Source organism: Simochromis diagramma, unplaced genomic scaffold (genome assembly GCF_900408965.1).
Source record: "Simochromis diagramma unplaced genomic scaffold, fSimDia1.1 OVJJ01000596.1, whole genome shotgun sequence".
NCBI lineage: Eukaryota > Metazoa > Chordata > Actinopteri > Cichliformes > Cichlidae > Simochromis > Simochromis diagramma.
The window spans coordinates 24,596,772-24,620,780 of NW_024387245.1; the positions used below are offsets into that span (position 1 = coordinate 24,596,772).

Genomic DNA, 24,009 nt, shown 5'->3' on the forward strand with positions numbered 1-24,009 from the left:
ACCAGGCCTCTGGAGAACTGCCGGAGCTAATTTAGCCATTTAAATCAGCTGTGTTGGTTCAAGGACACATCTAAAACCTGCAGGGACACCGGCCCTCGAGGCCTGGAGTTGCCCACCCCTGTTGTAGTTAATGATGTCTAAAGTTCCTGTGTAAAGTTTAAATGTGTTCACACATCCAGCAGCTATGCAGATGTCTTGGTGTTAATAAAATGTATGTGGACACACAGGAAATGGGACTGTGTGGTTACTCCTCTGTGGGTAAAGTGGGGCATGGCCGGGGTTTCTGCAGAAGCCTATTGTAGTCATCTTTGGAAGATGGAGAGAAGGTACAACACATCAGGTCCTGGCTACCAACAGGCTCTAGTGGTCAGAAATTATCATGCAGTTCAGGAACATCCATGACCTTGCTGTAGTGACTCTGACCAAAGTGATGATGATCAAACACATGTTCATTCTGAAAAACAGAGAAAATGACCTCATGATAATGCAATATACAAGGAAACTAATAAAGAACTGAGTAGTACAGTTGTGTGGAGTATAGAGGTAGCATTAAGCAGCCAGACAGAAAGTAATTTATTGCACTCCTCGTTGCGTCCATAAACTGACCTGAAACACACAAGAAATATCAGCTAACAAAAGAAACAACAGTTCCCCGACTGATATCCTGATTCTCTTACAGATATGTCAATATGGGGTCACTAAAATTAATATTGAATCGGTGCGTGACGTTGCCTAAACAATGCTGGATTCTGTAGTTTGTGGTTCCCTCCCAAATCGGACCACAACTGACATGTTTAGCCGAATGCTCTCTTTGTGCTTGATGCTGTTGGGTGATAGAATGCATGAAAATAAATGCCAAACAAAGATTTGGAGACAAAAGAGGCAAATGTGCACTGCTTACCACACCTGGTGTCTGTAGCAGAGGATTGTGCAGATGGACAGAATAATAAAAACTGCTCCCAGGGCTATCAAGGTCAGCACTGTCAAGTAAGCTGGTGAAAATAATGAAACGCATCGAGTAAATCAAAGAAAATGATAAATGTTGACAGTCTAATTAAAGAAAATAGTCTTCAAGATGAAAAAAGTAACCTACTCGATGGATTCAAGGTAACGGTGTTGGATGAAACTGCTGTTTGTGCGTTTACCATGAAGGTGTACGAACTGATGTTCAGGTTCTTTTCAATCAGGCTGGTAGCTCCAAGAGCGACTGTATCAAGACAGAGTGACCACCAATATTACAACATAAACACATCTTTATGATCTTCAGGCAACCAGCTAATCTTTCTGTGTAGAGAAACAAAATCAGGAGTCAAACCTTGCAGATTAAATATTTTTCTTCTAGAAATGTTCATAATCAATCAAAAGATAGATTGCTGTGTTTTTTTGACTCCAGTGGGACCATGATTTACAAAATGAGCACCACATTTACTTCAGTAATCAATCAACTGAGACCAAAAGCTCATCAGGTAAATGTTTACTGAAGTCACATCAGTTGAGAAGCAGCAACTTTTTCTTACTTTCATATGACCTGACTTTACTCAGACTGTATAAAAGATTGGACTCATCTGTATCTCATCATGCAGTTTTATTTAAAACCCTATGGTTTTTAAAGAAAATACTTACCATCACCCTTCGTGCGGATTTTGACACTTTTGCTCCAGTCACCCCATTTCCAGAAATTCTGTGATGTTCCACATCGGACCCTCACAACATAGTTCCAGTGTGGTATCAAGTCCTTGATGACTGCAGCTGTGAGGCCAACTCCAATGCTTTCAGTCTGGAAACATTGCAAAGAAAGGAATTATGTTAGCTGACTTCAGTGAAGACTTTTACTTTGAAAAGCCAATATGTAAACTTTCTTTTTTAATCTACTCACTTTGGTATTAGAGTTTCCATCACTGACATGTACTTGGCATGTGATGTTGAGATTACTGTACTTCTGCACAGTCCAGCTCCATTTCAGACTGATGTTTCTGGGGTTCACAGTTGAAGCTGCCACTTTGTCTGGCGCGACCATGTGCACTAAAACAAAAGATCACAACAATCAGCCGATCTTAAGGATTAAAAATAATCATTTAACCAAATTTTATTCAAAGCTTTTGTCACGGTTCTGGGTCAGTTTGACCCAGTATTTTGAGTTATGCTTTTGGTGTGTTTTGCATTTTGGATTCTTTTCTTATTATGATGATAATGATGATTATGACTCGATGTTTCGGTTATTCTTGTTTAGGGATTAGTTCGTAGGTTTTTGTGTTCTCATGTTTATTGCAGGTTTAGTTCAGTGTCTAGTCTATCTCTCTGTGTCGTGTCTGCGTGTTTGTTTAGTGGTGTCTTGTTTCCTGTTTTACTCTGAAGGCTCATGTTCCCGTCTTATGTCAGTGTTTCTAGCTTTGTTCCTTCTGTCTTATCAGGTCTTATTCCTCCCAGCTGTGTTCCCCTTCTGTCTCTAATTTCTTGATGACTGCCTCAGTGTATTTAAGCCCAGTGTGTCTTTGTGTCAGTGTCAGATCGTCTGTTATCCTCACCTCGTATTTTCCCTTATTGTGACACTGTGTTTCATAGCCTGCTTAGTTACTCTGTGTTTATAGTTTTTTTCCATAGTTCCTTCACAGAGTGCCTTAGCCTTTTTAGTTTACACAGTGTTCTCTGTCTTCTTAGTTTTCCCAGTTTCAGTGTCCCCTAGTGTTTTTGTTATACCTGCAGCCACAATAAAGGCTTGCCTTATTTTGGAAACCTAGTTCTGTCTCCACCGTGTCTGCTCTTGGGTCTACCTCATTCCTCACGCCGGCGCGCCCCGCCGTGACAGCTTTACCTCTTTTGGTCAGGTCCGCGTTGTCATGGATCTCGAGCTTTCCCAGCCGGTTAGTTGCTGTTAAGGTCCAGTTCCTCTCAGCTGCATCCACCTTTACTTTTTGCGAGCATTTACCTGAACGTCCATTGATGCATGAGCTAAAATGTAAAAAATATACACCGCTATTACTAAATATTTACAACTAAATAAATACAGAGGCTAGCAGGACTGCACATTCACTAGGAAGCAAAGTAACCGTACATTTTAAATTTGTCATTGGCTGAACTCCTTATTGCTTAATCAATAATGTTTGGTGCTTTAAAGTTTAGTCTATAGATCCCAAAATGTTTTTGCTTTGATGGTCTTTTAAATCAGAGCATTTCTCTCAACTGCTTGAAACTACTTTTATAAATATTCAGGTTTTTGGGTTTTTTAAGAACTCTGGTGACGAGGTGTACTGTGTGCAGTTTTCACTGCAAATCATATAAAGTGAAATTAAAGAAGAATAGCCCTGAAAACAACTCCACTGTGATTTCATCAAGGACGTTCTCATTGTAAACTCACTTTGACTTTTGACCTATATGGCATTACATACTGTGAGAAGCATAACTACTGTTTATCCCATAATTAATCAATTTGTTTTTTGGACTATGTTTATTCTGGGCACTTTATTTTAGTTTTCAAATTATGTGTTAACCATCTCTGCGTGTGTGTGTGGCTTATGCTTGGATATGCATGGAATTTACAAAGGAGAGTGGGGCACTTTAAAAGGGAATGTTTTGACAAGGCCTGATATGTTGTAGATTTTTTAGGTCAGAGTAAGCTAACTCTAACTAAAAGTAGTAAACAGGGCAGCCTGTCTGTCTGTGATTGCATTGGAAGCACTTTGCTTCCTGAGTACTATTTTTTTGAGGGTTTTTTCAGTTTTTCAATAAACCATCCTGCAACTGAAGTTGCATAGCAAGTGCTCATTTTTGTAACTTCTGACTACAGATCATCGAGATCATCTAAAAGGGTTCATCAACTTTTTGTTCTTCTAAATTTGAAACGGTCTGCAGTGATTTTTAACAAGGTGTCCAGTGAGGTGTCTTATTTATAAGATTCACACCCTCAGATGCTTCCATACAGGAGACTGTAGATATATTAGGGGTGGTTGGGTCTTATTATACCTTCCTTGGAGCTGATATGTTCTTTCCATTGCAGGATGTTCGTTTGCTGCCCTTCCTACGTTCCAAAAACAATCGATTGATTCCAGATCCCGGGTTTCACACTTAAGATCACTGTCATCAGGAGGATCTAAGTTTGTGGCAAATACCAGGAAAAACAGAAGCACATTTAAAAGAGAACCATTTATTTACAAGATCAATTTGAGAAACCACAATCTCAAATGCTACATCATACTTACAGCTGGCGTGAAAACTGGCTCCGTTGATGTTTCCTTTGGTTGTTTCACATTGTACATCACTCAAGTTTTCTGATTCTTGGTCCAGGTGAACAGTCAGGGAGTGCACATGTTCACTGATCTTTGTAGTCATTACATTAGTGCCTTTGTAGTCATATAGAAACATTGTTTTAATACTTTCCCCATCTGGCACCATGCAGCAGAATGTGGCTGTGCTGCCCACCTCCAATATTTGGTCTCTTGGGAGAACCAGTATTTCACCCTGGTCTGAAGAAGCACAGTGATAAGAATAAACAAGACTGTAAAGTGTTTAAGAATCAAAAAAGATCAAATGATTTGAACTTAATATTAACCAGGTAGCGTCTTCTGCATCCATGGGCTTGATTGGTTGTTGTATTGGGACCTGAGCCGGACTGAATGGCGAGCACACTGCGATGGTAAATGGGAAATCCATTTCCAGGAATGAGTAGATCCTATCTGTGCAGGTGCCACAACAACTTCACCCTACAACATTATCATAAACACATTAGAGGAACAGCTTTTTGTTTGGAGGCTACAGAAGTGAGGATTATAGTTACCCATAATAATCTCTTACATTGTGTTCAGGTTTGTCTGCAATGAGAAGCTGCAGCTCGTACACGAGCCCATCTCGTATCACAGAGCAAGAAAGGTCATCTTCCCACTTTAACAGGAAACTGTCGTAGTCAAGAGTCACATTCTGAGGTCCACAACGCAAAACACCTAAAGGAAGTGACCACAGGACATTTTATGGTTAAAGTGAACTGAACAATTCTTCACAGTCATCGTTGGGCTATTTGAACAGCAGTCAGTGAGGACACAGCCAGTGGTGCCAATAGTGTCGTCACTGCCCGGGCATCAAATACTGATGTTTTGTTAAAGACTGTCATATCTATCTGTGCTGGTGGATGAATGAACCTACTATAGCAATCCGCTTCTTAGAGCTGATGTCATTAGACATTTTCAGGTTCAAACACTACTTCAGTTCTCGAATTCAAACAATGAGCCACCAACAAAATATTGGATATCGTATTTGAAGTGCATGTTGTGTTAGCCAGTGTTGAGCATCAAGCTACGAGGCAGAAAATTGTGGTGATCCCGTCATGTGCAATGTCCTGTAATGTAGTTATACCCATCAACTCCCATGGTAAAATATCCAACTTTAGAGCAGAAATAAACATGTTTACAACCTGATACAAAAGAGTTTTGGCCTCTGTAAACCCCTGTAATAAACAAAATAAAATCAGTTTACATTTGAGAAAAAAATACATTGTTAAAGTTTACAAAGCAGGCACTGGTGTACAAAGTTATCACAGCATGTCCAAAGGTCAAAACTGGAATGAGATGTATCATTAAAAAATAGAGGAGAGAGAGACACTGCAGCACAAGTCTGCCAGAGGCAGGAGGTAAAAGATTTCAAAGACTCAGAGAAAGACCAAGAAAAGCTTCTCTTCTGCAGAGAGGCCTTCAAGCCAGACATAAGTATGCTAAGGACACGTGGAGAAAATTACGCATAATAGAAGTATGTCCATTAGTAGATACGACGAAACGAGATCTCTTTGGCTAAATTCAATTCAATTATATTCAGTTTTATTTATACAACGCCAAATCACAACAACAGTCGCCTCAAGGTGCTTTATATTGTAAGGTAGACCCTACAATAGTACATACAGAGAAAAACCCAGACTGTTTGGGGTGAGAGAAGGAAGACAGGATAGAGACATGCTGTGGAAGAGAGCCAGAGATTAATAACAAGTCTGATTCAATGCAGAGAGGTCTATTAACACATATTGAGTAAGCAAGGTGACTGAAGAAGAAATATGCAATGCATCATGGGAGTCCCCCAGCAGCCTTCGTCTATTGCAGCATAACTTAGGGAGGATAGGGTCACCTGGTCCAGCCCTAACTATATGCTTTAGCAAAAAGGAAAGTTTTAAGCCTGATCTTAAAAGTGGAGATAGTGTCTGTCTCCTGAATCCAAATTGAAAGCTGGTTCCACAGAAGAGGGGCCTGAAAACTGAAGGCTCTGCCTCCCATTCTACTTTTAAATACTCTAGGAACAACAAGCCTGCAGTGTGAGAGCGAAGGGCCTGATTATTTAAGACCTTGTCTGTGAGGAGCAGGATTTTGAATTCAATTCTGGATTTTTAACAGGGAGCCAAAAAGGGGAAGCCAATACAGGAGAAATATGCTCTCTCTTTCTAGTCTCTGTCAGCACTCTTGCTGCAGCATTTTGGATTAGCTGAAGGCTTTTCAGGGAGTTTTTAGGACTTACTGTTAATAATGAATTACAGTAGTCCAGCCTGGAAGTAATAAATGCATGAACTAGTTTTTCAGCGTCACTCTGAGACAGGATATTTCTCATCTTAGAGATGTTGCGCAAAAGAAATGCTGCTTATGTTTGGAGAAAGAAGAAGGAGGTTACAGCTCGAGAACACTGTCCTTCTCATACAAAAAAGACTCCCATGAAGATATCTAAAGATTAAAAGCAAAAAAGCAAAGAAAAAAAATCCATCAAGCAAGTCTTGATGCAAGCTTACTCTTCCAGGTAAGGAAATCCCAAAAAGTTGATTTTGTTAATCTGGATTGAAGCCCGAAGAAGTCACTTGGATGAGTAATGAAATATTTCTCCCACTGAAACGCTACGTCCAGATGAACAGGATCAACTTTTTGGGAATCCCACTGTAAAGTTGTGAGGTGAACTGAAGATGTGACCATTTGTGTCCATAATAGTAATAATAATAATAATAATAATAATATCCTAGAATTTTGCTCAAAAAAGCTGAAGCAGACTTCATGGGGCCTGTTAGTAAAATTAGCCACACAGCATTTTATATTTTTTGTCAGATATTTGAGTTACAAAAAAACCCCAAACCCACCAACAAGAGGTCCACAATTATCGAAGCTAAAGACCAACAGATACCTCGCAATGAGGTCTGTGCCCATCTGCTAGTCAAAACGATGTTGAAAATGCAAACTTTAAACCTTTATAAAACATTTAAATGGGTTGGTTATAAAAAATGAATTATCAATTAAAAAATCACCCCCTGTGCAGTTGTTACAAAGGGGAAATTACAGACACTACTTACGCCTTGATTCTGCATCTCAGTGGCTAATGCTTCCTGAAAACTCTGGTGAGTGCAAAGTCAACATAACCTGGAGCTCCACTGCATGTCTTTGGCTTTTAGCATACATAGTAAAGATTATTTGTGCAAACTCAGGTGTATACACAACTAAGAGCTGAAATCTGAAATCTTCTTTACTAAAAATATCCAATCCTTTTCATACCTGAAGACTATTACAGAGGACGACATACTTACCCTCTCCTTGTCCATCTTGCGTGCTTTGTCTGAAGAGTGAAAACAGTAGCAACCATGTGATCATGATCTTCTTCCTTTGTAGACTGAGGCAATGAGCATCAGCTAACAGGTGGCTGAAAAGCATATGAAGCAAGGTTCAGGTTTTCTTTGAAGAATCAGTGCGCAAAATATCAGAGAGAAGAAGAAAGTTAGTGTCAGGTTACTCTGTGGAGCTGTGCTCCATTCACACGCTCACTCTGCAGATCCATTTATATAGTAATGACTGTGAGAGCCAGGTGGACCACACACAGGAAGAGGAGCAGCTGTGTGTTCTCATAACTAGGACTCAGCTGCCAGTTGGGACACGCCTCACCCACTCTGCTGCTTTTACTGGGAACTGACCTTTTAGAAAAACATCAGTCAGAGGGAGTGAATCAGAGCCAACAAACAGAATCAATCCAAACTTCCTCATCGGATTCATCCCTCCATTACACCTGCTGGAACTAGTGTTCAGTACAGTTCTTGTGCAGTGTGGCATACCTCATCCTCTTCTACCCATTTCCTTCATAAAGAATGGCTTCTTGACAGCCACCCTTCCACTGAAACCATTTCTGACGAGTCTTCAGTGAACAGCAGATGAATCAGCTTAAGGGGCAGCTGCGCCTCTCAGGTGTTTGCTGGATTTTTTTTCCCTAGTTCTTAAGGACATGACTTTCAGATTCTGGTCACCTGCTGTAGATAGCTTTGAGGTCTGTCACTTCTTCTGTTATCCACCACGAGACAAGATCTTGCTTGGAGTCCAAGACTGAGTGTGATTGATGGTCATTTGTAGGAGATGAAACTTTTATGTTATGTGTGTTTTTCTGGATTTTTGTTGATATTCTGTTTCTCTCCTTTAAAATTGGAGGCAGCTAATTTCTTTGTGTGTGAGCAAACTTACAAATTAAGCAGAGGATCAAATAATTATTTCACCCAGTGTACACACACACAGACACGCACACTTCTCAGTCCATACAAAGAGCCCTTCTAAGGTCTGAGTGCCTGTGAGGGCGAAATCTGTGGAAAATGATGTGTTGTATGATGGTGTATTTCTCATAATCTAATTTCTACTTTTCCAGTCATTTAAAAAGATTAATTATCTTTACACAGATTACAAAGAGGGTCTTCAGTCATGACTAACAGAAGAATTCCTTCCACTTCCCGCTTTCCACTGTGTTTTGGCAGCAAGTGACGGTTTAGAAATTTCAGAGAAATTCAAGCACGACAGTCAGAATGTGAGTTTGCAGTTTCCCTGTGAGTGTTTGGTTTTAGGGATGGGGGCAAGGTAGACAAAGAACAGGGTCTGAATGAACCGGAGCTGAACTTCAGCTCCAGCATGAGCCGCACTGAGTCATTGGTTTACTCAAAGTCTTTTCATGTTTAATCCACTGTAATGTTTCGTCTGCTGGGAAATGTCACCTTCTGACTACAGCAATATAAAAACACAAGTGTCCTGCACAGTTCCCACCAGTCACACACGGCAGGAGGCTCCTCTGATTTCTGCATTTAAGAACCTTAAAGTTACTTATTGTAGTTGTGGTTGAGTTAAACTGAGTTTATTGACTCCAGAGGAGCCAAATTCGTGCTCATTTTATGTTTCATCTTTGGCCAAAAATTTGCTTCACGCCGTGTCCTGGAAACCCATCAGGAGCAGTTGTTTGATTCCGTTTGTGGGTGGCCAGTGCTTTTTGGTCAGCATGATTTGAAAGAATAATCATAGGTCACATATTAAATGTTCATGTCATACTAAATGTCCAGTTGGAATAACGTTGGACTCTTTCTCATCCTATTTGTTGTTAGTGGCAAATATTTGGGGCTTTCCAGTGTGACTGTATTCACATGAGCAACACGAGGCCAAGCTTTGCTTCACATTTGGTGTAACACATCAGACTGTTCATGCTTTCATGCTTATGTAGCTTTGGTTAAAGTGTTTTTTTTCCCCTAGTGCTAACCAAATTATTCACCATCACCGTCACATCATAAAAAGGGCTTGTTATATATTTTCCAACAGCAATTTTAGCACAGGGGAACTCCAGGCCTCGAGGGCCGGTGTCCTGCAGGACATGTCTTGAAGTTCTCCAGAGGCCTGGTAATGAACTAATTATTTAATTCAGTTGGGTTAACCCAGGGTGATATCTAAAACCTGCAGGACACCGGCCCTTGAGGCCTGGAGTTCCCCACCCCTGTTTTAGCAGATTATGAGTCTACCTTCTGACTGTGGAGCCCATTTGAATTCAGTAAATATTATCACCTTCACAGGACCAAGTTGCTGCCATGTGATTGGCTGATTTGTGTTAAACAACTTAACTGGTATACCTAATGAAATGGCTGTGAGTGTCCATGAACCATGGTGCTAAGAGAAAAAACAAAAAACAAACAAAAAAACCCCCACATGTTACCATAAGAATAAAATAAAGAAAAATATACAAGAAACAAGTGCTTTGAACAATATTCATTTAATCATTCTTTTAACTTTGTATTTTTTACATTCACAATAATTACATCGTTCCCATCGTTTAAACTGGCCAACAAAATTCTGTTAGTCAAATGTGAACACACAACCTCATTTAGACTCCAGTAAACATGTTTTAGTGTAATCTTAAAGCCTAATCTTTAAGTGCTGCAGAACAAAGCAACATTACGTTAACATATGGCCTTAAACCCAGTTAAGGCCATTCGCGATCTATGATTGTGGTGAACTTTTAGACTCTAGTCAAAAGACAAGTTCACACAGTGTGGGAAAAGTCATCAAGAAGAGAAGGCAGAGTAGAGCAGGGTTGCAAAATGGCTTGCAGCTGTTACTGATTTCCAACAATGTGGTCTCTGGTGGGTTTGATCTAAACTTCTCTGGTTATGTTTTAAACTATGGAATAGTCCAAACATGTTATTTTCTAAAACTTTCTCCTATTTTTACAAGTTCAAGACTAAAAACAGTAATAAAAACATTTTCACCCTGTGCAGCTTTGTGCATTACACAATGACGGAAGTCTAAGGCACACAAGTACAAACCAGACTGCTAGCTACAGATAACTACAGATAAGAGATAAATATTCTTATCAGACAACGAGCAGTCTTCATTAATGATTTTTTTTTCAAAGTACAGAAAATAATCTGTGTGATCAAGTTTTTAGGGCCCGAGCACTGAGAGTGCGAAGGCCCTATTGTATCTGCTCCGTTTGTTCTTCTTCTTCTTCTTATTATTATTATTATTCAGGAAAAACAAGGGCGTTTTTCAGGGCCTAAACATGCTCAAAAACTCATGAAATTTTGCACACATGCCAGGTCTGGTGAAAAATTTTGTATTTTAATGGTTTTACATATGAGCACTGGGAAATGGCTCTAGAGCGCTACCTATGCCTTGTTAAATGCAGCCCTACGACCACATCGTTTGAGCTACATGTATGAAATCTGGCACACATGTGTACCATGCCGAGACAAACAAAAAAGTCTGTGGGGGCCCATTGACGCAAACCCAACAGGAAGTCCGCAATTTAGAAGTGAAGGTGACATTTTGGCTCTAATTTTGCCATTTCCATGCCTCGAACTTTTTTGAACTCCTCCTCGGGATTTGGTCGTATAAGCTTCATCTTTGGTCAGTGCCAACTACACACCTGGGCCATGTTAAATTGCGGAGCTTTTGACTTTTCACGATACGGTGAGCCCGTGGCGCCACGGCGAATTTCGATGACTCGCCATGAAAATCTTATAGCCTCTCATTTTGTCATACATTGTCCGATCTGGACCAAAGAGCACACATATGATAAGGCTCCACCCCTGAACATATTTCAACTGCCATATTTGACATCGGGGACAGCGCCACCTAGTGGGAACAGGAAATGTCATGTTTTACACTTTGGGGTACAGTATTGTGATGGGTGACATCTGCAGCCTCAAATTTCTCCAGGAAAGCCTTAAGGAGTTGGTCTTGGGTTACAGTGAAAACTGTGACTTTTCGCAAAAGGGTGTGACCCCAGCAGCATGGCGAACTTTGATGTCTCGCCATGAAGAAACAAATTAGAAACAATGAAATCCAGTCTGATCAGTACCAGACTTTACAGGCGTGATGTCAGACCCACCCTGAACAGATTGATGTGCCCATTGTCAGGAATACGCAGAGCGCCACCTAGTGGGAACAGGAAATGTCATGGCTTTAATTTTGTTGTACTGATTTTCACAGGTTCATTGTGACCACCTCAAAAGCGGTGAATATCACCATCAGTCCCTCATGATGCTTCAGTGCAAAAATTGTGACTTTAAACCTGGCACCCTGGTGGCAACGCGGTTCACCATGAACAATGAAGTGGCTTTTGAGGGGCTTGGAAAGTTTAAAAAGTCTTGAAATTTGGCCCACACCTCCAATGTGATGAAGGCTTTGTTGTTATGTGATCATTTTCATTGAATAGCGCAAAATGGCTCCGCAGCGCCCCCTACAAAATTTCAAAACAACAGCCCCTGCTCTGTGTTTTATGTCTGAAACCTGGTAAGCTTATAGGAGATATCAAGATGTACAAAAAAAGTCTCTTGGATCAATATCCCAAATCCAACAGGAAGTCAGCCATTATAAAATTAATGTGTAATTTTGGTGACATTTTCCCCTCTTTTCAGGCACAGTTCTTTGACGAACTCCAAGTGATTTCATCATATTGAAATAATCTCCTGTGTGTGGAATCTAAAGACCTTTGTGATGTTAAATTGCGAAGCTTTTTACGTTCAGGGAAACGGGGTGGTCATGGGGGCACGTAGAGTTTCAATCACTCGCCAAAAAGCAGTAATCTGCTGTCACTCAAAAACACAATGTCCAATCTCTCCCAAAGGTCGCAGGCGTGATGAGACTTGAGCTCGGAAATGTTTGGTATGCCACTTGTCAGTATTGGTTAGAGCGCCACCTAGTAGGATGACTATAATAATAATGATTGACCGAGATGAAAAGTAAGCTGGTGGTTAAATGCATGAATTTCATCAATGTGACATCAGATCGGACGTGCTGGTTTTAGGTGTTGGTCGTGGCTCGACGCGCCGCGGTGCGAGGGCCCTCATAACGCTGCTTGCAGCTTTAATTTTTTTTTTTTTTTTTTTAAAGATTCAAAGAGTTTTGACTTGTTGGTTTTCGGTCTGATCAGGTGATCATGTGATAGTGAAATATCCAGTCAAAACCACCAAACAGTTAAATTTTCATGCTGTAAACATGTGCTTCACTCATTCTGTGATTTTTTATTTTATTTTATTTATTTTTTTAGTAACATCATAAAATCATTAGAAATGTGGAGGACAGCAGTTCTCACTGATTCAGTCTCATTTAAAGTGCATGATAAATCAAACAAATCGGCTGTCTCACTGCAGCACTTGTTTCATCTCCGGAAACGTTCGATTGGAGCCTCACAGTTTGGCTCTCGGCGCTTGCTCCAGCAGTGTCCTCATGTCCAGCAGCGCGTCCACCACTGCCTGAGCCAGCTGTGCTGCGGCTGTTTCTTTGCAGCTATTGAAAGCAGACACTGCAAAGTTGATGTGGTCGTTCATGGGGTTGTAGCACACACCGTACCCGTTGGGGACAACAGGGCCAAAGCACATGACGCAGTCGGTCTGGGATGGGACCTTTTTGAAGATATAAGAAGTAGAGGTTAGCTTGCAGGACGTTTAGATGTTTCAACTCATCTGGAGTTTGTGTTGCTCAAGTTACATAAAAAGAATTACATATACATGAAAACGCCAAGGTTGCAGGGTCACATTTTCTACTTGCATGTGTTGCTTCAGAATATTGTTGTATACCTGACTGGTAGACAGTCGGTAGTGTAAGGCTTTAGTGTAGGCAGCGTCTTTCAAGACATCAGGGACGGAGAGGTTCTCTTCGATGGCCTGCATCTTCAGACCCAGCAGGTGTCTGTCGATGGCCTGACCACTGATTGCCTATGAAGGAGAGAGAGCAAAAGCAATGATTTTTTCCCCCCAGTGGATTCATTAAATATTCAGGTCCCTTCACTTTCTGCACCCATACTGTAGATGTGAGGCTAGAGTCACCTCTACTGTCACTGCAGAGATGTGCTCATTGCTGGACCTTTTACAGTCCCAGTGCTGTGAGCACTCACCATGTTAGTGTATGACTTGTGAGCCTTTACAGCCTTCTCCATGAGATCCACTTTCTCAGAGTTCTGTGTAAACAGGAAGAAGATGGGAAAATCAAACTTGCATTAAACTTGACTCATATTCATTTAACAAGTCTAGTTTAATAAAACCTGAATTTAAACAAGCCATTAAATCAAATAAAAACATTCATTCCTGGCCGCTGTACGATCAGTTTGGTGGCCGACCTGTTTGCTGGGATCGTCAAAGGCTCTGACGAAGGCGGCTGAGGCACGTGAAGCTGATCGTATCGTATCAGTACGACCGAGTCTGAACATCCGCAGGGAGGCGCTTTCATATGTGGCACAGCACTGCTGGTACATCCTGCAAGGAGAGAGGAGAGGATATTTTACCTCCAGGAACAAAAATGAGGAATTAAACTGCTCTGATGTTCAGTCACAGCTCTACTTCAGAAGACATCATAGTTAATTTAATTAAGATTTACATAAGAATTTATATTTATATTAAATTCATATAAGAACGGAACTAAATAAAGATGACACTTGTAATCCTACCGATTACAGCAGTTTATAGAAGCATCCCAAAATCATCTCTCTGCTGAGAGATGCTTAAGAGGATCTTGCAGGACCTTTTTTAAAAAAAAAAATAATTTTTTTACATAACCTGGGTTTAGCTGCACTGAGATGATAAAGAGGGCTAGAAGTCACACAGAGGAATAACAGGGAAAATCTTGTAAATTTTTAAATTAAAAGCCCCTACACAGACAGAGCAATGGCTCATATGATGTCCAACCTAGGGCTGGGTATCGTCACTGATTTCTAGAATCGATTCGTTTCCGATTCACAAGGTCCCGAATCCACGTTTCGATTCAATTCAATTTGAATCTGGGAAATTTTGACAGTCAGAAATATTATAATTCAGATCAGTACATTTACATATTTTTCTATCTATAAAAAGGAAGCTGACACACGCGAGACTTTATCAAAGGTGTGAGCGTCACAGCAGAGGCCTTTGTGTCAAAGTAGCTGAAGATAAAACACAGAAAAACATGAAGGTGATTTTCCTGACCTGGGATTTTATAAAATTATTCTGCAGTACATCAAAAATGAAAGAAAACCATTAATCAACTTATGAACATTACCTCTGAAGTTACAGCGATTTTATTAGAGACACGGCTGCATAATTTTAAAAAGTTTACATTTGTAGCGTAGTTTGGATCTTCTTTTGCTGCTGGTTTGGTCAATATTGTTTGGAGAGAGATAAAACTAACAGCTTTATGATCAGCGCAAAAAGGGCGTGGACACAAAGCGCCGACAGATCAGAATCAGCAAGCTGTCGGCTTTCAGCCCCGACCGTCAGCTGAGAAAGGCGACATCTCACTGATTCTGATCCGTCGGTGGGTCCGCGCTGTGTGTTTACATCTTTGTGCAGAATCCGTGGACCCACTCTCATTTACTGTCTTAGCTGTTTGGTGGTTGTTGAAATTTTGTGATCTTTCACCTGAGATTCTGGCATTTCGGGAAAAATAAATTTATATTAAAAAAATCGATTCAGGATTTTAATGAATCGATTTCACGTTATCCAAGTCAGAATCGATTTTAATCGATAAATCGATTATAAAAACCCACCCCTAGTCCAACCTCTGTGCTACAGTTAGAAAGCCAGGCACTAACACCAACCAGCGCCTCACCTGTAGTAGGCCAGCTGCAGCGCCATCTGGATGAAGGCATCGGGACTCATCTTGTGGGCTTTTGGGAAGTTTTTTCCAAAGTGTCCGAAAACCATCACCCTCATGTCCAGGTCCTGGGCTAGTCTGTAAGGGAAAGATGTCACATTTACACTGACTGTTAACACGTATGTAGTCAGCAAGTTTGGACAACATTGTTGTACCAGAGTATTTAGACTATGATTTTCAATATCATCATATTAAGATGTTCTTCTTTCCTTTACATAAGGAGATGATATATTTCCATTTGCATTGTTGTGTGCTGCACAAAAACCCCACCAGAGGGCAGTATGTACTTGTAAACAATCTGCTGAGCTCAGCGAGCTGTGAAACTGGCCACAAAGCGTATTAAAGCGGCAGTATATTTAGCTTTGTCCTACCAATACAGATAAGCTAGGTCACACAGATTAAGCTTGAAGAAAACTTTGGATAAAGAGGGTAAAGCTTCTAACTGGATTCATTTTTAGTCCCCCAGAAAAAAAACAAATTAAGAAAATCAAGAAAAAAAAAAAAAAAAAAAAAAAAAAAAAAAAAAAAAAAAAAAAAAAAATCACAACCCATATGTTAGCCTTTTCATATTCACATGTCAGTACTGAACAAGGTTATCTCTTTATGTTTGTTTTACACACAATTGCTCAAATCTATATCAAATTATACCTGGGTTAACACAAATATTGTCCTGAAAAAATAAAATATTGCCCAAACATGATACTCATCCCAAAAGCTGCCCTCACGTGTTCATGCTGTTCTTGGCCTCCTCGATGTCTTTCTTGATATCCGGCGTGATGTGGAAGTCTAATTTCCGCGGCATGGGTAAAGGCACCATGGGAGACCGCACCATCTCAGGCTTCCTCCTGTAAACACAAAGAGAAAACAAAGCATACACAGACTCTGTGTTTACACCAGAAAAAGAAATCTGAATGAGTGGATGAGATGGAAATTGAGCTGCAGAGAGCAACTGAAACAAATGTAGTGCTTTCAAACATGTCCAATCGCGCTGTGGTGAACATTCCCATGCCAGAGGCTCTAAAGGGTTCCTCTATGAAAATAAACTGAAGATAATCTGTGACCTACTTACGTGTACTCTACAACGTGGTCGATCAGGGCTACGATGGGTGGACCTTCAGCCGGAGCGTGCTCGTAGTTTGCTCCACACGCCCCATCCTCTCCAACAATGAACTGGAAGAGAGAAGAAAAAACATTTAAGGAAAACACTGCACGTTTTCTCTATTGCTGAGGGATTTAACGGCCTTATTATATTATTATTACAGTAACCACAGTTCCACTTTATCAAACATCAAAGCCCACTGAAGAGAGACCAAACCACCAGGGTGAGGAAACCAGGCCTTGCTGCAGGAGGCCTGTATGTACATTTCAATGTACATTTCAATTCCTTTAATTTTAAATATGTTTATATTGTCTATCCTGTAAAATAGTCAGATGTCTATTCATATTAATGTACAGAATTCACCTGCTTGCTGCTACTACTGCACATTCACCCAGTGTATATACTACATATATATATATATATATATATATATATATATATATATATATATATATATTAGGGGTGCAACGATATTCGTATCGATATCGAACCGTTCGATACAGTGCTTTCGGTTCGGTACGCATATGTATCGAACAATACAACATTTGTAATTTATTTGATCAATTTTCCTTCTGACGATGCTGTCTGTGTTGAGCGCTCAGTGAATCTGTGTTCGACTACTCCGCCTAGGCTGCACTGTCGAGCGCAGATCCACTGAGCGCTCAACACAGACAGCATAGTCAGAAGGAAGAGCGCAGGGCACCTCCCCCACCCTCATTCAGATCTGGCGTTTGGAATTATTTTGGTTTTCATGTGACGTATGACCCTGAAGGTAAGCGAGTCATGGACTAAAGTAAAACAGTATGTTGGATGTGCCATGCAATGCTCAATTACATTGGTGTGAACTAGTGTGTTAGCGCAGTTAGCTCGTTAAAGTGTTGGCCGTCTAGCCCAGCCCCATGCACGGAGCGATCGGCGGTAGCTCGTTAACGGAGATTTGCCGTGTTGTGGCGTTAAGGTCATTTCAACGAGATTAACCTGAAAGCACTAGTGGGAACACAACGAATATGACTGCACATTTACGCCGACATCATCCTAGTGCAAAGACAAAAACAACAAGCATGCTACTAACTTTAGCCGAGTCATTTAGACAGCTGTTAGCACATGATTCTCCTTATGCTGCTGAGAATATAGCCCAGAAGAAGCGGATAGTATAGCTTTTATTTTGGAAAGAGACATTTCTCTGTAATAAACTCTCTTTTCCAAAGATGAGTGATTCCTCAATCAGATACAGGGCTTGCAATATCGCTAGCCCGACATCCCAGAGCTAGCGATTTTTTCAGTCGGGCTACCAAAATCTATCTCTTCCCTGCCCGTCGGGCTATTGTAGGAAAAATATATGTCAATGCTTTTGCATTCTTTCAGAAATGTAGCTGGGTAATTATGTCATTGGCATCGGTGAGCCACTGTCAATATGTGACATATTGAAGTCGCGTTTGAATTTGCGCTTGTTTTTTTGCTTTCACTTTGCAATCGTGCGAACTGTGTATAGAGAGCGACAGCACTGATCTGTGAGTGATGATAATTTGTGCACCAATTCCTCTGACATCGTCTTATTAATCGTTAGCTTACTATGCAAACATGACAAGTGAAATCTCCCGCAGCAAGCTTAAACATGTGAGAGGTTGATCGCGCAGAGAATCGCTGATCTTATGTGAGTGAGCGTGTAAAAGCATTTCAGTTCTGCTGAGCCAAATAAGACAGGTCAGGGTGAAGAAGTGACAGCCAAAGAAAAGCTTACCACAAAACGGAGAAGTTATGACAAATCAGACTATAAGGCAAAAAGAAAGTGCAGCTTTATGGTTTCATGGACAAAATAATTTCTGTGGCTGCAATATGATGAGCTAAATAACCAGGGCTACACATAAATGGTCCGCAGGTGCGCATTCGCTGTCAAAATAAAAAACATGCACAAGGGTTAGGGTTAAATTTAAAAACTGTACTTTTGAGTTAAAATATATATTTATAATTTTAATAAATGACAAATTAAAAATGCATGAACATTTTTTTGTATCGAAAAAATATCGAACCGTGACACCAAAGTATCGAACCGAACCGAACCGTGAATTTTGTGTATCGTTGCACCCCTAATATATATATATATATTGTTTTCTTCCTCTACACCCCCCCCCCCCCCAATTTTTTTTTTTTTTTTTGCACATGTCGAGGAGCGTGTCAGGCTACATTTCACTGTGTGTTATACTTGTATAACTATGCATGTGACAAATAATAAAGAACCTAGAACCTAGGAGACAGGTTCAGAAACATCAAATGTCTTGATGCATGAAAACATGCATCCACTCATCATGTTTTTCAGCTAAAACTGTCCTGCAGTCTAAGATACAGCCACCTTCCTTCAGTTAAACTTGTTGTTTGTTAAGAGTTTGAGGGATTTAAAGGCTCTTCTGTAATACTGGTGTTTCTCTTACAACACTTCAAGCTGAATTTAGGCTGAGTGAGAGAGAAACATCTGCATGCACAGACACCTTGGCGTGCAGGCTGTCTAATGAGGTTGTTGCTGTCTTTTGTGATCACTGTTGTATGCACGTGCAGGTCACCTGCAGCGTCTTGTCGAACCAGCGGTTGCCACTGTTCCACTGGCTGCCTCCTCCGTGCAGCATCTGGATGGCGGCACAGCTGCGGTAAAGCTCATTAGACACCCGAGGCATCGCTCCATCCAGACACAGTGTGAAGATGCTCCTCTGGATAGCCAGCACCGACTCTTTGTTGGTTTTATCTGCACACACAAAACAAAAAGTGACTAAACTGCTCCACAGACTCGCAGCTCTCATAACACAGTCAGCGTCCTGTTGGCTCACCTTTGATGAGGTTGAGGTAGGCTTTGCCCCACGAGTCTCGGTGCTGCGTGGTGAGGATGCCGACGGGCTCCGAGTTGGAGTTTGCTGAGGCACTGCAGATCCTCTCCAGCTGGACGCAGAGCTGATCTGCAGTCAGCGGAGTTCCGTCGCTGTTGTACACGTCCAGCACAAAGAACTGGATCCAAGTGGAAGAAAGAGGTTAAGTCAGAAATCAGTCTGCCAGATGCAGATGCAACAAAAGCTGGTGTCCAGACCTGTGTCTAACACATTCTTTGAATAGTTCCTGATTTAAATTAGGAAGCAAAAGTGCTAGAGTGGTAACTTTGGGGGATTTGTTAATCTTTCTACTAGGGTGACATACAAACATTCATCCATCACAAGTGATTAATATACTGCTTTGTTTCTTAAAAACAAGCCCAGTCAAAGTTTTTTTTTTTTTTATGAATCAAAAATGCAAAAGATGAAGGAAATGATCCTGAAACTAGAAGAGCGCTCAGTTCCTCCTTTTATATGAATCACAAAAGGTTTATGTCTGTGGGTATAGATCTGCAAACCTATATAAATATTACTACTTTGGAAGAATGTATTAGGGGGTAATGCTAACTGCAGGCTAATAGCCTGGAACAAACCCTGGAATACTGTATGGCATTAGCTGAATATCGCCCCCTAATGGTGGATGCAGTGAAGAAAAAAAACAAACAAAAGGTCTCAGTGTTTAAAACTCTCAGCCTTAAAATTAATTACTAACAACAGCAAGCAGCTAGACTCTATTAATAAATAGGATGGCTGACTGTTTATGATTTGTGCTTTTCTATTGTTTCTAAAATGTGTAAAGCAGTGCCAGGACTGCTAAAGGCCATGCTCGCTCAGATGTGCCAACTACAAAGCAAGTTTAACATATCCAGGATCGCTTTACTCATCTAGTTTCATTTATTATCGCCAGTCAGGATAGGTGATAAAGATAACACATCACTGTTCAATCAAGCTATGAGTGTGTTCACTCAAAATCTTAAAATCTGAAGCAGAGAAAATACATAGCCTATGCATTTTGAGATATATATATTAAAAAAAAAAAAAAAAAGAAAAAAAAAAGAATTCAAACTACAGCGGTCCCTTGTATAACGCCGTTCACCTTTCGTGGCCTCACTGATTTTGTGTGTGCAATTTTGACTCTGAAGTGTTGTACTGTATGTTTGTAAGTTTTCTCCCCCAACAAACGCAACAATGTCGACGAAACGTTTTGCACCGTCAAAGGCACCTGTGGTAGCACACAAAAGGCAGAGGAAGATGCTAACCATCGCACAAAAAGTTGGACTTCTGAACATCTGTTATTTCAAACATAGTCTGCCGGCCTGTTTCCTTGTCCAGAACACCACACAGGTTTCACGTGGCTGCTCCGTTCAGACCCATGAAAGTGCCGAGTGTACTCTGGAAAACTCGAGTTTACCGTGTTTGCTGATCTAACGTCAGGCTGCAGAAGGCGAGCTGCTCACCTGGAAGTTGTGCACTACGGTGATGTGTTTGGGGGGTTGTGAGCTCTTGGCGTGGTTCACTACCGAGTCTCTCTTCAGACCAGGGATCCGGCATGATGTCAGCACCTCGTAGTACTGATTCATGCAGAGAGGCTTCCCTCCCAGGTACTCGACCGGAAGAGTTTCACTGAAAGAAAAATATTCTATCATTTACTGCATGCTTCGGTTTGACTGATTAAAACGTATTCAGGATCATGTGATCTCATTAAAATGTAGAATTTCATCCCTGCTGAACATAACTGAATAAAAACCACATTTTAAAATAAGTACTCACTTATCAATCATTGTCTTAAAGTCCAAAACGCCTGCTATCAGTTTAGCTGCAAACCTGAAGACAGATAGACAGAGATCAATATAATCTATTGAGTTTCAGTGACAGGAGCCCAGAGATTCACAGGGTATGCCAAAGAAAATGCTGAAAAAACATGAAACTTTGACAAGGGGGGGAAAAAAAAAAAAAAAAAAAAAAGGAAAGGAAAGATGAAATAAAAGAAGGAAAAAATAGGGGAAAGGGAGGGAGAAGAAATGAGGAAGTGAGAGTGAGAACAAAAAGGAAATGAAGGATAAAAAAAGTAGACGAAAAAGTAGACGAAAGTGTAGAAGAAGAAGAGGAAGATGATGCAAGCTTATGAGTGGAAGGAAGGGAGGGAGGGAGGGAGGAAGATCCAAAGATCCACATCTTTTATTTACTTCAATGACTGAACTGAATGTGTTTATGATGGACACATGGATTCAGACCTAACCCTAAACACCACATGTTCAGTGGTGTTCACATTTTAGTCTAAAAACATGACATTTAGTCAAAATCAATTTATTTGTTGCATCTTTTTTTTTCCAAAAAGCCAAAGGACAAAATTAATTTGGTCCAACCAGATCCTGTAAAAACAAACAATTCAGTCATCATCAGGGAAATCAAGGTGCATGACTTTATACTGCAGGGAAAGAGACACCGAAAACCTGTTTGGGATTCAGAGCATTAAAGAGACTCTGACATTTGGAAGAAGCTGCATGTGATCACCTTATTTGTCCTTTCTTATCACTGAAGTTCATGCGAGGCAAAACCAACCCAGGACTTGAATGGACGACCACAGGCAAACGATAGTCGAGGTAAGCCACCTGAACCCACCACTGTGACAGCTAAAGAGAGACAAACACACAGATAGGCACTGAGTGGATCACACACCAAGAAGAAGGACACAAAATAACTTTGTTATCAGATTTTCCTTTAAAGAAGAAATATTAGATCTTACAGAAAGACCCCTTAGCCTCTCCCTCACCAACAACAAAAACTAAGATGAGGCAGGACGTCTGACATCAACACTGCATAAAAAAGGTTGAGAAGAAACTGCTCTAGACAGTCAGTTTTTTTCTACTCTTAGGTCTGTGTGATGTCATACAGGAATATCATTAATATGGTCAAATCAGGCACAGAAGTCACACCCTCCTGTTCTTTGAGAGGGGTCAGCCAATCAGAAGAAAGTTGGCTGTGAGGAGTGTGAGGAAGTGAAATCTGACTTATTTCACACAGAGGAAGAATTAAAAGCCCAAAGTAAGAAAAAGGGGTATTATTTTGAACTGAAATTCAAACAAAGCTACTCTAGCAGAGTTCACAAATGAGAGTATGGAGGTGGAAATAAGCACCATAAGTCTAGTTTAATATATTTAAAGGACCAGAGTGCCAAAAACAAGGTCCCCTTTTTGAGCTCACCCAGTTCTCAGTTTTGGATGCCCTCTTCTCCAGACCCCTTTGCAGCCTCTCTCCAAGCCCTCCGGCTCGCTGAAACTCCTCCAGCAGCCCTTTGGTGTGCTTCAGCTCGTCTGCCTCCACAATGGGCTCTAAGGCGGCAAGGTATCGCTCACAGGTCTGCTGCAAAGTGGGGACAGGCAGGCATGGCAGCCCCTTCTGGTGGGTGAAGTATCGGCCAGCGACTCGAGTGGCTGATACCGGTTTGACCAAGAAACTGGTCTTCACAAAACCGCAGGGCTTCATCATCCCCACCTTTAACAGAGAAATAAGAGAAAAGACATTAAGACAAAAGGTTTGACTGCCACAGCGGATCATCAGCCACTCCCACAGCACATCTCACCACCTCTCGCTGTCCTCATTCATGCCCTGCACCATCCTCCCATACTTCCCTGCCACTCCTGACTTCCTCATGCACTATAACATTTCCTCTCTTGGCACCCTATCATATGCTTTCTCTATAGCCACTTCTCCATAAACACTGTCAAAGCAAACCTCACATCTACAGTGCTCTTTTCTTGGCATGAAGTCACCCTCCTGCTTGCTGATCCTCAACTCTCTCCTTAACCCAGCTTCAACAACCTTTTCCCATAACTTCATGGTATGGCTCACCAGCTTTATACCTCTGTAGTTATTACAGCTTTGCATATTAGTTTCATGGGGAAAACTAACATCACAGGATAATGAGCAGAGGGTCAACAGCAAACCTACAAAACCAGATTATGATTCAACCAAAGAGTATTTAATGTGTTTAAAAGGTGTGCACACATGCTAATCTCATCGGTTTATTGTATTTATGTTGTAGCATCTGCTTTTAATCCAATTTACACAGGCTTGGACTACATTAAAGGTATCTTTAAAGCTGCAGTCACGCTGGTGTTTCACCGTCTTTGAGCTAAATTCACCTTTCACCCACTTCTGTAATTGCCGGTGCATTAAATATTAGCCACAGCTAACAGCTAACAAACAGAATTTTCCGCCTAGTAGCAGCAGCGAGCTAATTAACTTACTCTAGCTCAGAAAAAAACCGAGTCTCGGGTGTCTGTGAATTAATTAACGAGGCTGTCATTAATTCTGTCAGAGTGTGAAAGCTGAACTCGGGGGGTGGGGGGACACAAACAAACCAACAGTCAGTCCGCTAAAGCTGCCGTTACTCACCACGGATCTGCTGCAAATGCCCCACATTCTGCAGTCGGAGGTAGAAACGCCCACAAAAACACAGAGAGCAGTCCAATGAAGCACAGAGTCCGGCCAGCACGATCTTACACAGCTTTATGTTTTTTTATCCGTCAGGCGGGCGGTGCTGTAGCCTGACTGCACAGCCTCTCTGCAGCTGCTCAGTGCTTTATCTGCTAAATTTACTCAGCTGGAAAAGAGCCGGGGTGACCGGCTGCCCCAGATGCCATAAATAAGTGGCAGAGTGGCAGTTATGCGCACTTATAAGTACAAATTC

At 41.1% G+C, this 24,009-nt stretch overlaps 2 protein-coding genes across 4 annotated transcripts; both read right to left on the reverse strand.

Moving 5' to 3' along the window:
* Nucleotides 1–63: 63 nt before the first annotated feature.
* LOC120714570 (leukemia inhibitory factor receptor-like) lies at nucleotides 64–7,782 on the reverse strand. 2 transcript variants are annotated; one of them, XM_040000839.1, is made up of 11 exons: nucleotides 7,532–7,782; nucleotides 4,789–4,934; nucleotides 4,547–4,697; nucleotides 4,197–4,460; nucleotides 3,961–4,087; nucleotides 2,813–2,949; nucleotides 1,877–2,022; nucleotides 1,624–1,777; nucleotides 1,094–1,207; nucleotides 902–992; nucleotides 64–454 (listed from the first exon to the last, which is right to left on the reverse strand). In XM_040000839.1, coding segments are annotated over exons 1-11 (1,455 nt in total). In that variant the 5' UTR covers nucleotides 7,656–7,782; the 3' UTR covers nucleotides 64–453. The 2 variants fall into 2 exon arrangements, with proteins under 2 accessions (XP_039856773.1, XP_039856772.1); XM_040000838.1 differs by lacking the exon at nucleotides 64–454 and having other exon boundaries at nucleotides 503–992.
* A 4,969-nt stretch (nucleotides 7,783–12,751) lies between these two features.
* crata (carnitine O-acetyltransferase a) lies at nucleotides 12,752–23,884 on the reverse strand. Of its 2 annotated transcripts, none has more exons than XM_040000299.1 (14): nucleotides 23,715–23,884; nucleotides 22,521–22,811; nucleotides 21,831–21,949; nucleotides 21,087–21,140; nucleotides 20,774–20,939; nucleotides 19,281–19,455; nucleotides 19,020–19,198; nucleotides 16,432–16,532; nucleotides 16,088–16,207; nucleotides 15,318–15,440; nucleotides 13,855–13,990; nucleotides 13,633–13,695; nucleotides 13,316–13,453; nucleotides 12,752–13,141 (listed from the first exon to the last, which is right to left on the reverse strand). In XM_040000299.1, exons 1-14 carry the CDS (start codon nucleotides 23,739–23,741, stop codon nucleotides 12,926–12,928), a joined length of 1,908 nt encoding a protein of 635 aa, XP_039856233.1. In that variant the 5' UTR covers nucleotides 23,742–23,884; the 3' UTR covers nucleotides 12,752–12,925. The 2 variants fall into 2 exon arrangements, with proteins under 2 accessions (XP_039856233.1, XP_039856232.1); XM_040000298.1 differs by lacking the exon at nucleotides 23,715–23,884 and adding an exon at nucleotides 23,385–23,586.
* Between the last annotated feature and the right edge of the window lie 125 nt (nucleotides 23,885–24,009).

Excerpts from the sequence above, each read along its gene's own strand:
- crata (XM_040000298.1), bottom strand. The coding sequence starts at position 23,492 with ATGCACCGGCAATTACAGAAGTGGGTGAAAGGTGAATTTAGCTCAAAG. Across the intron at positions 19,199-19,280 it reads CTACCTCAACCTCATCAAAG|ATAAAACCAACAAAGAGTCG; the intron begins GTGAGCCAACAG and ends TTGTGTGTGCAG. Across the intron at positions 16,533-19,019 it reads GGTTCGACAAGACGCTGCAG|TTCATTGTTGGAGAGGATGG; the intron begins GTGACCTGCACG and ends TCTCTCTTCCAG.
- LOC120714570 (XM_040000838.1), bottom strand. The coding sequence starts at position 7,655 with ATGCTTTTCAGCCACCTGTTAGCTGATGCTCATTGCCTCAGTCTACAA. Across the intron at positions 4,935-7,531 it reads GCAAGATGGACAAGGAGAGG|GTGTTTTGCGTTGTGGACCT; the intron begins GTAAGTATGTCG and ends CACTTCCTTTAG. Across the intron at positions 4,698-4,788 it reads CAGACAAACCTGAACACAAT|GGTGAAGTTGTTGTGGCACC; the intron begins GTAAGAGATTAT and ends ATAATGTTGTAG.